This window comes from Gigantopelta aegis, chromosome 7, assembly GCF_016097555.1.
Source record: "Gigantopelta aegis isolate Gae_Host chromosome 7, Gae_host_genome, whole genome shotgun sequence".
Taxonomy (NCBI): Eukaryota; Metazoa; Mollusca; class Gastropoda; order Neomphalida; family Peltospiridae; genus Gigantopelta; species Gigantopelta aegis.
The window spans coordinates 45,140,299-45,154,469 of NC_054705.1; the positions used below are offsets into that span (position 1 = coordinate 45,140,299).

Consider the following 14,171-nt stretch of genomic DNA (forward strand, 5'->3'; position numbering starts at 1 on the left):
CCTCTCTGAGAAATTAGCCGTTTGTGAACAGTGTCTTCCATCCTTTCAACAAACCCTCACTCTGAGAAATTAGCCATTTGTGAACAGTGTCTTTCATCCTTTCAACAAACCCTCTCTGAGAAATTAGCCGTTTGTGAACAGTGTCTTATATCCTTTCAACAAACCCTCTCTGAGAAATTAGCCGTTCATGATTTTCAAACACAACTGCTCATTGGTCAACAGTTGGTGGTAAAGGCTAGGTTCTTTCTCTTTCTCCCTCCCCCTCACTCACTCTCTCTTTCCCTCTCACTCTGTCCGTCTCCCTCCCCCACTCGCTCTGCTGTCTTCCCCCTCTATGTCTGTCTCGCCCACTAACTCGGTCTCTCTCCTCCTCACTGTCTCTCCTCCTTACTCTGTCTCTCCCCTTCAGTCACGGTCTCTCTCTTCCTCTCACTCATTGTCTGTCTCTCTCCCCCTCACCCACTCTGTCTCGCCCGCTAACTCAGTCTCTCTCCTCCTCACTCTGTTTCTCGCCTTACTGTGTTTCTCCCCTTCAGTCACTCTGTCTCTCTCTTCCTCTCACTCATTGTCTGTCTGTCTCCCCCTCACCCACTCTGTCTCGTCCAGTAACTCACTCTCTCTTTCTCCCCCTCACTCTGTCTCCCTCCTCCTTACTCTGTCTCTCTCTCCCCTTCAGTCACTCTGTCTCTCTCTCTCTCTCTGTATGTCTGTCTCCATCTCTCCCACCCCCGTTTGTGTGGAAAGTTCATATAAAAGATCCCTTGCTGCATTAGGAAAAAGACAGCAGGTTTCCTCTGAGGACTACATTAATTAATCAATGTGCTCTAGTGGTGTCGTTACACAAAACAAACAAACCCTCTCCTCCACTTTCATCAAAAGAAAATACGGAGTATTATACTTTTTATACTGAACATTGCAATTTTTGTACAAGTATCAACTGAATACAGCAGATTACTCTGAAAACAGCAGTAAAAAACAACCACATTTAGAGCATTTTTGTAGCAGCGTAATAAATATTAAATGAATATTGCAGATTACCCTGGAAACCACAGTAAAAAAACCCAAAAAACACATTTAGTGCAATATTTGTTCCAGCAGCAGCTAAACAAACATCAACTGAATATCGCAGATTCTGCTGAAATTAACAGTAAAACTAAATATTTAGTTCAATATTTGTATGAGCAGCAGCTTAACAAACATCAACTGAATATCGCAGATTATGTTTAAATTAATAGTAAAAAAAGACATTTAGTTCAATATTTGTATGAGCAGCAGCTTAACAAACATCAACTGAATATCGCAGATTATGTTTAAATTAACAGTAAAAAAAAGACATTTAGATCAATATTTGTATGAGCAGCAGCTTAACAAACATCAACTGAATATCGCAGATTATGTTTAAATTAACAGTAAAAAAAAGACATTTAGATCAATATTTGTATGAGCAGCAGCTTAACAAACATCCACTGAATATCGCAGATTATGTTTAAATTAACAGTAAAAAAAGACATTTAGTTCAATATTTGTATGAGCAGCAGCTTAACCAACATCAAGTGGATGTAGCAGATTATCTCAAAACAGTTGTCAGGTCTGCATGTTATATGTGGTACAGGGCAGAAACAATTTCCATAAAAATAGAAAACCGTATTCATTTCACCTGCAGTTAACAAATACATAGTAAATACATCTTGTTTGATTCGATAACTGGAATGTGAAAACAATTTTGACTTGGAAAGTATGATCGTTATTTTGATCTGCCATTTCTGTTCTTTTATTTCTCTGAATATTCCTCGATGGCTGTTGTTGTTTTTCAGTTAAGCACTTCATCGAGTACAATTCGAGATGCGAAGGCCACCGAGAAGGCCAGGATTACCGTTGTGATGGCGTTGTAGCTGATTGCGAATCCGTAGACCTACAACAACATAAATACACTGATAATCAGTCCTTCAAAATATAAGAATAAAATATTGTTAAAATGTGAAAACTATCCAGATGAAAAAAAAGAGAAAGATGGATTATAATATGATAATACAATATTGTTAAAACTATCAAGTTAAAAAAAACTGATCGATAATAATACAATAATAAAACAGTTAAAAGGTTAAAACCATTGAGATGAAAAACTGATGGATTATAAAATAATAATAAATATTGTTAAAACTATCAAGTTTTAAAAACAAAACCTGATGGATTATAAAATAATAATAAATATTGTTAAAACTATCAAGTTTTAAAAACAAAACCTGATGGATTATAAAATAATAATAAATATTGTTAAAACTATCAAGTTTTAAAAACAAAACCTGATGGATTATAAAATAATAATAAATATTGTTAAAACTATCAAGTTTTAAAAACAAAACCTGATGGATTATAATACAATAATAAAACGGTTATAAGGTTAAAACCATTCAGATGAAAAACTGACGGATTATAATTAGGAGATAACCATATGGAGTTTTATATTTGAGCAAAACAAACACCTACATGTAGTTTTATAATGGCTGTGTCTTACCTGCATCTGAAGAGGCTGCTGATTTAAGAAGAACAGAACGGACAGTCTCTCTTCCATGGGGCAAATACACTGGAATAAAACTAAAACTCTAGTACATCATTACAGGATATTAAATGAGATTCCGTTTTGTATTATGTTTATGTCCCGAGCGAAATAATTTTCAATTGACATGATAACACATAATTGTTTACACATGTACATGTGTTAACAATTTCAAGAAATACGACTGGCTGCTTGTAGGTGATGACCAGGTCACCAATGCCATACATCCAATGAAAAAACAGCACAATCGAAATCGATTACACTGTGACGTATAGTTAAGTGCAAAGGCTGTAAATAACTTCTAGTTGAAAAAGATGTGAAAATTTGCTTAAAACCTGGTTTTTGAGGTTATATAAGAAATAGAATAAAATATTTGTGTCCAATCGTGTAACAAGTTTAGGTTTTGACTGAAAGTATACTATTTAAAACACAAGACATTGTTAATATACACTGTAGATATCATAGCCGATGATTAATTACTCAATGTGATCTAGTGGTGTCATTAAACAAAACCAACTTCTGTACTTAAGATAGAGCACTTGAGGCAATTTAACAAAACATCGTAAGTTATACCGGGCAGACGTTTACACGTGTTTGGCATCTATTTCATTACAGAAAATGGAGCATTTTAAGAAAAAAGAAAATGAAATATGTGTATTTCTAACTATATTTGTTGTACTATAATAGTAATAAGAATTGTGGCTAAGTCACAGATTTACATTTAAGTGCAAAACCAGGCTTAAGATGTTTTGTGAAATTGGGCCCTGATTTATCAAAATCATGAAAAGACTATTCTAATCATGTAAAGAAAATTCATAAAAGAGCCATCAATAATAGTTTGTTTGCTTTGTTTAACGACACCACTAGAGCACACTGATTTATTAATCATCGGCTATTGGAGGTCAAACATATGCTCATTTTGACACAACCATAGAGAGGAAACAGGAAACCTGCTACATTTTTCCATTAGTAGCAAGGGATCTTTTATATGCACCATCCCACAGACAGGATAGCACACACCACAGCTTTTGATATAGCAATCAAGATGCACTGGCTGGAACAAGAAATAGCCCAATGGGCCCAATCAATAATAGATTACCATATTTTAAACAATCAACAAATGATAATGATTATCATAAAATATATGCACCAACCTTGAGCATCCTTTGACCTTCGGCATTGACCTCTGCGTAGGCGGAGCTGATGATCAACAGGATAACGAGCGGGACAATGAACTCGAGGATGCCCATGAGCGTTGCACCGTGACTCGTCCAGTAGATGATGTAATCCGCGCACCAGATGAGGATAAAGGCAATCAGGCTGAACAGCCAGCGCTGGAGGTGACGCGACGTGATGGACAGGCGAGACTGAAAACAGCAGTTAAAGGCACATTCTCACAGTTTGTATGTGTCATATTTGGGAACAATTTTACATCTGTTTAAAGGTGCATTCTCACAGTTTTTAAGTGTCATGTTTTGGAACAATTTTACATCTGTTTAAAGGTGCATTTTCACAGTTTGTGTCATATTTTGGAACAATTTTATATCTATTTAAAGGTGCATTCTCAGTTTGTTAGTGTCATATTTTGGAACAATATTATATCTATTTAAAGGTGCATTCTCACAGGTTGGTAGTGTCATATTTTGGAACAATTTTACATCTGTTAAAGGTGCATTGTCAGAGTTGCAAGTGTCTTATTTTGTTATTATTTGCATGTTTGAAAAGTATTCAAAAGTATACTGTCAGAATTGAAAGTCATATTTCAATATTTTTGTGATGTGTTTGAAACAGTATTTAAAGGTGCATTGTCAGAGTTGCAAGTGTCATATTTCAGTAATTTAATGTGTTTGAAAAGTAATTAAAGGTGTATTATCAGAGTTGCAAGTGTCATATTTTAGTAAATATTGCCTGTTTTAAACACTATTTAAAGGTGCATTATCACAGTTTCAAGTGTCATATATCAGAATTTTTATATGTGTTTGAAACAGCATTTAAAAAGTACATTAATTATCAAAATTGCACATGCTCATTTACATATTTAACTACAACTTGGCAAAATATTCTGAGTCTGATTTTAACTTTATTACGTTAACCGTAACACCTGCATAATTTATATTTACCTCTACAATACAAATATAATACACATTTAAAGGGCAAGTACAAATGTAGTATTAATAAAACATACATATATTTTCCAGTATGAAAATAAGAGCTCATCATTGGTCAGAATCAGCGATCCATCCCATGATTCTTGGCGTTTGTCATCATCAGCACCTGGTTCCTCATCACCTGCCATCTTTAATAGAAAAAAGGTATTTTTGTTTTTTAATGCCACCACTAGAACACATTGATTAATTAAGGTCGACGACAGTCACTTTTTGGACCCTTTTTTTGACTTCGTACACAATAATCCAGTGCACCATGACTGGTATATCAAAGACCGTGGTATGTGCTGTCATGTCTGTGGGATGGTGCATATAAAAGATCCTTTGTTACTAATGAAAAAAGGTAGCAGGTTTCCTCTCTGTGACTGTGTCAAAAAATTACCAAATGTTTGACATCCAATCGCTAATGATTACTAAATCAATGTGCTCCAGTGGTGTCGTTAAACAAAACAAACTTTCATACACAATAAATAAAACATATTGAACAGTAATTTTTTGATACAATATTTGACAAAAGATACTTTTTATTTCTTTCATCTTTTAAAACTTCAAATTAATATTTTGTCCAGCATTATGAAAATTAAAAAAATACCGACCTGTAAACAGTGTTGTCCACTTGTCGTAGAAGAAATTAGACAAGGGTCAAGGTTAGTAGACCAGTTTTTATTTTTAATAATATAGCTAATTTTGAATTTGAATAACGTCAGTATTCCATTGACGTCACTTTGAATGTCCTTACAATAATCATATACTGGGTACATGACGTTTCTGTTTTTAGAATGTTGGAAAAATTTCAATGCAAAATTGCTATTGAAATTTTTTGTTTGAACATTACTAATGCACCTGAATGTGTTTGAACAAAAAGAAAGAAAGAAGTGTTTTATTTAACAACGCACTCAACACATTTTAATTATGGTTATATGGCATCAGACATATGGTTAAGGACCACACAGATTTTTTAGAGGAAACCCGCTGTCGCCACATAGGCTACTCTTTTTATGACAGGCAGAAAGGGATCTTTTATTTGCGCTTTTATTGGCGTCGTGGCAGGCCATCTGTCTACAGGCTGGTAGGTACAGGGTTCAGATTCCAGTCGAGGCATGGGATTTTTAATCCAGATACCGACTCCAAACCCTGAGTGAGTGCTCCGCAAGGCTCAATGGGTAGGTGTAAACCACTTGCATCGACCAGTGATCCATAACTGGTTCAACAAAGGCCATGGTTTGTGCTATCCTGCCTGTGGGAAGCGCAAATAAAAGATCCCTTGCTGCTAATCGGAAGAGTAGCCCATGTAGTGGCGACAGCGGGTTTCCTCTCAAAATCTGTGTGGTCCTTAACCATATGTCTGACGCCATATAACCATAAACCGTGTTGAGTGTGTCATTAAATAAAACATTTCTTTCTTTCTTTCTTTGATACAGTAATCATGGGCAATCGTTGGGGATGGGAAAACCCCAAGGAGATTGGTTCCTGTTACCCATGCACCTCAAGTCGGCGTTCTACCAACTTAGCTAGATCTCGCCCTGTGAAAGAAGAAACCCTACTACCAGAACATGACAATTTTCATAAAGGTTCAAGCACGCTGTCCTGGGCACACACACCTCAGCTATCTGGGCTGTCTGTCCAGGACAGTGGGTTAGTTGTCAGTGGTTAGTCAGAGAGAAGAGGGTGTAGTGGTCTTACACCTACCCACTGAGTCGTTAAAAGTCGTTCTGGGTGGGAGCCGGCACTGGGCTGCGAACCCAGTACCTACCAGCCGTATGTCCGATGGCTTCACCACAGCACCACTGAGCCCGGTCCTTTATTAAGCATTACTGATTAGCAGCAAGGGATCTTTTATGAGTACTTCCCCCACAGAGGCAGCGACATAAATCACAGCCTTTAACACATACTAGCTTCCAATTTTGTAGGGGGGCAGCCTAATTTTTGCCCTAATAAAACGAAAATGCCCAAACCTGGATAAAGCATTTACTGATATGAGCAATACTGCAAAACTGCTATATAGGGTTACCAATGAATCACTACATATTTTTACATGGATTACAATTAATATTGTGGATAGAATCATTGAAATACATGGTAAAATGGTTTATGGACAGCTAATTTTGTCCGAATATCTTTATCGTTTTTTCCCTGAATTTGAGGATTTGCGCCAAAACTATGCCTGTGCCTTAACCTCCAGGATAAATCTACCACTTAACAACATCCCAATCCAAGACTGAAAAAATTAGATCACCAACAAGAGTTACCTCCCCTGACTGCTTCAACTTCTCTTCATCGTCTTCTTGATCTGCGTCACCTGATGAATCTTTCGCTCGATGCGACTTCTCCGGAGAAACTCTCTCCGCTGGTCTCTGTGATGACAGAACGTCCGACGGTGTTTGTAGATCTGTTCTGTCCGAGACGGATTCGAGAAATACGTTCTGCGATGTCACTTCGTCGTTTTCCTCACTGTCATTGACTTTGTCATCCCATATGTACCAGTCTGAGAGAACGAAGAACAAACAGTCAACAACTTTTACATGATGTGCTGGGGTGTTGTCCGTAACAGAGAGAGAACAGAAATCGGAATGGGAAAAAATGGAAAAGGAAGGGAAGGAGAGAGGAGAAGAGTGGAGGTAGGGAAGGGAATGAAGAAGAAGGAAGGAAATGGTTTATTTAACGACGCACTCAACACATTTTATTTTACGTTTATATGGTGTCACACATATGGTTAAGGACCACACGGATATTGAGGGAGGAAACCCACTGTCACCATTTCATGGGCTACTCTTTCCGATTAGCAGCAAGGGATCTTTTATATGCACATACCACAGCCTTTGATGTACCAGGTGATGACTGTCCTATCATTCTATAAACATGTTTTTTTGTAAATAATTTCAGTTTGGTTTGATGTAAGAAGAAAATGTAAAAATGTTTTAGAAATAACAAAAATATGCTATTTCTATGTGCAATTTACAAATCAGTCTGCTCAGACATAAATAACTTGTAGTAAATTCCACAGTATAAAAAAGCTGTTCCCTGTGGGACAGACTATAGTTGTACTGGGGTGTCTTCACTCATTCTGTTATGGGACCTTGATGGCGACTAAATGTTTAACATCCAAAAGGCAATGATTAATATATCAATGTGCTCTAGTGGTGTTGTTAAACAAAACAAACTTTGAGGGCGACTGATCCTACAAACCACTGTAACACATCACTGAGCTACATTGGGACAATAATATAATAAATTATAATTATTATGAATTACTATTATGATGAATATTATTATTCTACCATCAGAGGTGGGCTGGCTGTGTTCAGTTTGTGGGGTGGAGTTGACACTGAGCAGTGTAATCGATTTCGATTGTGCTGTTTTTTCATTGGATATATGGCACTGGTGTCCTGGTCATCACCTAGGAGCAGCCAGTCGTATGTCTTGAAATTGTTAACACACATACATGTGTTAACAAGTATGTGATATCAAAATTAACGAGTGATGTTATCAGCAACGGGTGGGTAAGAAAATACATTATGAAAATTATGATTATTATTATTATGATTATTATGATTATGATTATTATTATTATTATTATGATTATTATGATTATGATTATTATTATTATGATGATTATGATTATGATTATTATTATTATGATGATTATTATTATGATGATTATTATTATGATGATTATTATGATTATTATTATTATCCTACCATCAGAGGTGGGCTGGCTGTGTTCAGTTTGAGGGGTGGAGTCAACACTGAGCAGGTTTTCCATCCAGTACTTCTCAAACATCTGGGCATCCACCGCCAACTCTCTCATGAACCGCCGAATACCTGTAGTAAACGAGAGTTAACCATTATCAACATTAATTGCAGGTGTGGATCCAGATACATGTAGGTGGTCAAGTGGGTTCCGACCCTCACTCAGGACATTTTTTTTCCCACTTATTTTAATGAGTGAGCGAGTGAGTGAATTCCTTAAATATCATTAATTTAATTACTTGCATATTATCCCCCATGCAAAATATTCTGGATCTGCACCTTAATTGTTACAATCATCATTCATTTCAACTTATTTGTTGTGTTTATATGCAATTAAGGTTCAAGCATACTGTCCTGGGCACACACTTCATCATCATCACCATATTATGCATTACATCAACAATACCATCATTTTTATTATCCACACCATTATCATCATCATCACCATCATTACCGTAATAGTGATAATTCATCATCATTACCATCATTTTTATTATCATCATTTACTATCATCATATAACAATCATCATCATCATCATCATCTTCTTCAAAATACTGCTAAATAATTATCACCATCACCATCATCACCATAATATTCATTACATCATTAATACCATCATTATAACTATCCATACCACTATCATCACATAGCATCATCATCAAAATACTGCTAAATAATTATCACCATCACCATTCTCACTACCAAAACCATCAAATATTTCTCAGGGCTTCTAGATTATGGTAGCCCCACTCCCATGGCTAGTGATATTCAATGTTGGGCTAGTAAATAACTACTATTGTCATACCACACAGGGCTTCTAGATTATGGTAGCCCCACTCCCATGGCTAGTGATATTCAATGTTGGGCTAGTAAATAACTACCATTGCCATGCCCAATGGCTAGTGAAAAAAAAGAGTTGTCAAATACTGTATTTAATTATATTTTGTAAATATGAATATCCTTCCCTCACCCCCTCCCTCCATCCCCCAATCTTAGTGTTTTAAGCTTTATCTCCTTCTTTAGGTGACAATAGTAAAATTGTATTAACTTAAAAGTAAAGTAGGGCTAGTGAATTTTTAATTGTGGCTAGTAAATATTTAAAATCACTGATCCCATGGCTAGTGGATTTTATAAAAATTCTAGAAGTCCTGATTTCTACACAAATTCCTTACCAATGGTATGCGTTCTGCAGACGGAAAGAAGAATGAATACTACCAGGAGATTCCAGAGAACGCAGAAGAAGGCATACACGGCCCGCGAGATGTACATCATGTGACACACCACAGGCGACAGCTGGATATTGGTGCAGGACGCATCGTACATAAGATTGAAACTACCGAACAAGTTGATGGCAACCACGAGGAAGCTCAGCACCATCAGGATCAGGGCGATGCTGACCTTCATAAACGTCTTCGAGTGCATCCGCACGGCCTCCGCAAAGTTCTTGTTGCTGAACAGCGTCCCGGCAAGTCTGTGAGCATAGATCCCGAACAGCATCCATGCAAACCCTATGAGAATGGAGACGCAGCCAATGAGGACGGTCGTCCTGGAGAACTCGCTCTTGATGTCGTAGACCTTGAACCAGAATCCGGACACGCCGAAGGCCAGCGCTGTGGTGACGGTGATGAAGTGGAGGATGGTGGCGAAGATTGGCCGGTCGTTGCGCGACGATGAGAGTTTGATTCCAAGGGAGCGGGCGATGAGGAACCAGATCCAGCGGGGCAGTCGCTGTGAGAGGACGATGTTCTTGCGGTGGAATCCGTCGTCCACGGAGCCATGTGTGAGAAGGTGTGAAATGTAGGCAGAACCCGAGTGAGACTCATAGAATCGGTCGGGAGACGTCCTGGCTCTGTAACAGAAAGTGAGATATGTGAGAAGACGTGAGATATGTGAGAAGACGTGAGATATATGAGACGTTGGTGGATGCTGAATGAGACTCGGTTCGGAGACATTCTGGCTTTGGAAAAAGAATGTGAGATAATGTAAGAAGCTGTGAGATATGTGAGAAGATGTGAGATATGTGAGAAGATGTGGGACATCGGTGGATCCTGAGTGAGACTTGTAGAATCAGGCAGATGGGCTGACTCTGAAAAAGTGAGATATGAGATGTGAGAAGATGTGAGATGAAGGTGGATTTGGAGTGAGACTCATAGAATGACCATATGTTTGACGTCCAATAGCCGATGGTAAGATAAAAATCAATGTGCTCCAGTGGCGTCGTTAAATAAAACAAACTTTACTGATGACGTGTGTGTCAGAAATACCACATGTTTGACATCCAATAGCCGATAATTAATTAATCAATGTGCTCTGGTGGTGTCGTTAAAAAAAAAAAAAATCTAAACAGTGGCTATGAGTAACTCAAGTGTTATCTGACCTCATTGTGTTTATACACTGATCAACAAAAGAAACACAAATACTGGTTTAGTTTTATTAGTTTGAATCCCACTAGTTTTTGTGTCTATAGAGGATATTCCACGAGTGTCTTGTGATATAATTTATCAGCACAAATTGATAAAAGTATGAAATCCGAGGCTCGCTGAGCATTTTTATGCTTTTATCAACGAGTGCTGATAAATAGAGGATAATCCACCGAGTGTCTTCTGATATCATAATTTATCAGCACGAGTTGATAAAAGTATGAAATCCAAGACTAATCGCCGAGGATTGTTATACTTAGTTAGGGTTAGGGTTAGTGCTGATAAATTATGATATTACAAGACACAAGGGGGGTATTCTGTTTATAATCCATTATCTTTCTTTTCATTTGCGATAATTGTAAACAATGTCAGTAATGTGGGTTGAATGTCACTATATTTGGCAGCAGTAGACTCGTTAACTAGCTGAACGACATTGGCGTGACGTCACTAATGATAGGTTTAGCGTTGAAACATACACAGTGACGTAACAAAATATTGTCTTGTGATTAAAATTTAACCAATCAATATTATAAGAAGCGATATTGCTTAGGAGAATATCACAGGAGAGGAGATATCACAAATTATAGTGGCAGTGATATTTCCTACAAAAGCCTTTAATGGGTGATAAATTAAAATGATTAAGTCATGTGAACATTTTAGGCCCATTTCGACAGTCTATTTACCAAATCAAGTGTATCATGAAAAATACACAAATGACATGTACAGTTAAACCTCCCAAAACTGGACCCTCTGTAAACTGGAATTCCCCCAAAACTGGACCCTCTGTAAACCGGAATTCCCCCAAAACTGGACCCTCTGTAAACCGGAATTCCCCCAAAACCGGACAATTTTCACGGTCCTTTTTTAAAAATAGAAAGAAAGAAAGAAATGTTTTATTTAACGATGCACTCAACACATTTTATTTACGGTTATATGGCGTCAGACATATGGTTAAGGACCACACAGATTTTGAGAGGAAACCCGCTGTTGCCACATAGGCTACTCTTTTATGACAGGCAGCAAGGGATCTTTTATTTGCGCTTCCCACAGGCAGGATAGCACAAACCATGGCCTTTGTTGAACCAGTTATGGATCACTGATCGGTGCAAGTGGTTGACACCTACCCACTGAGCCTTGCGGAGCACTCACTCAGGGTTTGGAGTCAGTATCTGGATTAAAAAACCCATGCCTCAACTGGGATCCGAACCCAGTACCTACCAGCCTGTAGACCGATGGCTAACCACGACGCCATCGAGGTCGGTTTTTAAAAAAAATAGATATAGAACTTAACCTCTCTAAACTGGATACCTCTTAATATCGGACATTTTACTTGGTCATGAGGGTGTCCGGTTTAGAGGGGTTTCACTGTATATTGAAATATTTGTTTTTCTTTTTTGGCTCAGTATATTGTTAGGTAAACGAGGATAATACTTGAGCCATGATATCAAGCGTCCTGCATGTATACAAGTAATGGAGAATGTACAAGGAAGTACAGATTTACAAAAATAACTCTTCTCTCTCATTAACCATTAAAAACTAATCACTAAGTCACAAATCTGGACAGACATCCCAGATAGCTGAGGTGTGCCTGCCAAACCTCAACCTTAAAGGGATCCTTAATCTATCACTTTTGATTATGCACACCCTCCCTCCCTCTGTATCTCTCTCTCTCTTCTCTGTTTCTTCCTCTCTCTGTCATTCTTTCTCTGTCAGAGAGAGAGAGAGAGAGAGAGAGAAAGAGAGAAAGAGCAAGAGAGAGAGAGCAAGAGAGAGATATAGAGAGAGACAGAGATGGAGAGAGAGAGAGAGAGAGAGAGAGAGAGAGAGAGAGATGGAGAGAGAGAGAGAGAGAGATGGAGAGAGCGAGAGAGAGATGGAGAGAGAGAGAGAGAGAGAGAGAGAGAGAGAGAGAGAGAGAGAGAGAGAGAGAGAGAGAGAGAGAGAGAGAGAGAGAGAGAGAGAGAGAGAGAGAGAGAGAGAGAGAGAGAAAGAGAGACAGAGAGACAGACAGACAGACAGACAGACAGACGCAGGCTAGCTCTGACACTCACCAAATTCGCCAACTGTGTATTTTAAAAAGCAGTTCACAAATTTTAGTTTAATTTAGCAAAATAATTTCAAGTAATAACATAATTGATAATTTGTTGCAAAATAACTGAATTTTTGCAAATTGTGAAGTTTAATAGATAATTTGGCAAATTTGTCTGCTCATCCAGAGTAGGAAAGAGACAGACTGAAAGGGTGGAGGGTACGGTGAGCGCAAGTGTCTGGGTATGCTTGCACTCAGCATTTATCTTGATGAACTAGGTTGAAGAGATCTAGAGGGGAAGAAATGATAAAAGCTAAAAGTCTGTTTTGAAAACATTTGGTATTTTCGACATATAGTCTGAAGAAATATGGTACATTTTTTTCATTAGTAGCAAGGAATCTTTTATATGTACCACCCCACAGACAGGATAGCACATACCATGGGCTTTAACAGTTGTGGTGCACTGGCTGGAATGAGAAATAGCCCATGGGTCCACAGACGGGGATTGAGCCTAGACCGACAGTGCATCAGGCGAGTGCTTTACTACTGGCCTACCTATCACCCCTTGAATGGGGAAGAAATGGAAAGTGTGGCAGAGAGAAAGATAGGGGGAGGGGTGGGTGGAGTGGGGTGGTTGTAATTAAAAATATAACATTGAAAATAAAGATGAACACAGTGAAAATAAAGATACATCACTGACTGCTGTTACAAAGTGGTTGAAAGTCATTTAAACATAGACCAAAAAATGCTGTATTTCTCACATGGATCTTGGCTTGAATGGACACCCCGCCCTTCCTGGTCCTGGGGGGCGTCCGACACCAGCGCCGGCGGCTGCTGCGGCATACATCGCGTGTGTTTGCTTGTACTGCTTGAAACCGACGTCTGCATTTACGACAGGGGGTGAAGACACATTCCTTGTGACGCTGTCAACGCGAGGTGGGAGAGGCGGCACCTCTGTAATATTATCCTCTTCGCTTAGCATTGCAGAGAAATATAACACCTCTGCAAACCTCGCCAAACGTCAAATTTCCCAGTCGACTAAGGAAAAGAGAGTTGTCTCCCTTAAAGCATGTGTTTGCGGTTTACAACACACAGTATATTGTGACCGACAAGCATTGTCATTTAATTTTTAATAAAGAGTACAGTTCTATTTGCTATTTTAAATATTTTACAATAGTAGTAGACATAGCACCTAAACCTGCCACTCGCAGAACACATGTTAAGGAAAATCCAACCTTCGTAGTAAAAA

The 14,171-nt window shown here is 38.2% G+C and overlaps 1 protein-coding gene across 2 annotated transcripts; it reads right to left on the reverse strand.

The window, feature by feature from the left end:
- Positions 1-887: 887 nt before the first annotated feature.
- Positions 888-14,151, reverse strand: LOC121377134. Of its 2 annotated transcripts, none has more exons than XM_041505023.1 (8): positions 13,684-14,151; positions 9,646-10,322; positions 8,422-8,544; positions 6,972-7,207; positions 4,743-4,853; positions 3,712-3,924; positions 2,516-2,584; positions 888-1,912 (listed from the first exon to the last, which is right to left on the reverse strand). In XM_041505023.1, exons 1-8 carry the CDS (start codon positions 13,902-13,904, stop codon positions 1,811-1,813), a joined length of 1,752 nt encoding a protein of 583 aa, XP_041360957.1. In that variant the 5' UTR covers positions 13,905-14,151; the 3' UTR covers positions 888-1,810. The 2 variants fall into 2 exon arrangements, with proteins under 2 accessions (XP_041360957.1, XP_041360958.1); XM_041505024.1 differs by having other exon boundaries at positions 2,516-2,595.
- Positions 14,152-14,171: the final 20 nt, after the last annotated feature.

Bases quoted from the DNA above. Each gene is read 5' to 3' on its own strand.
- LOC121377134 (XM_041505023.1), bottom strand. From the start codon at position 13,904: ATGCTAAGCGAAGAGGATAATATTACAGAGGTGCCGCCTCTCCCACCT. The intron at 7,208-8,421 runs GTAGGATAATAA...TCGTTCTCTCAG, and splicing joins CAGCCAGCCCACCTCTGATG to ACTGGTACATATGGGATGAC. The intron at 1,913-2,515 runs GTAAGACACAGC...ATGTTGTTGTAG, and splicing joins AGCAGCCTCTTCAGATGCAG to GTCTACGGATTCGCAATCAG.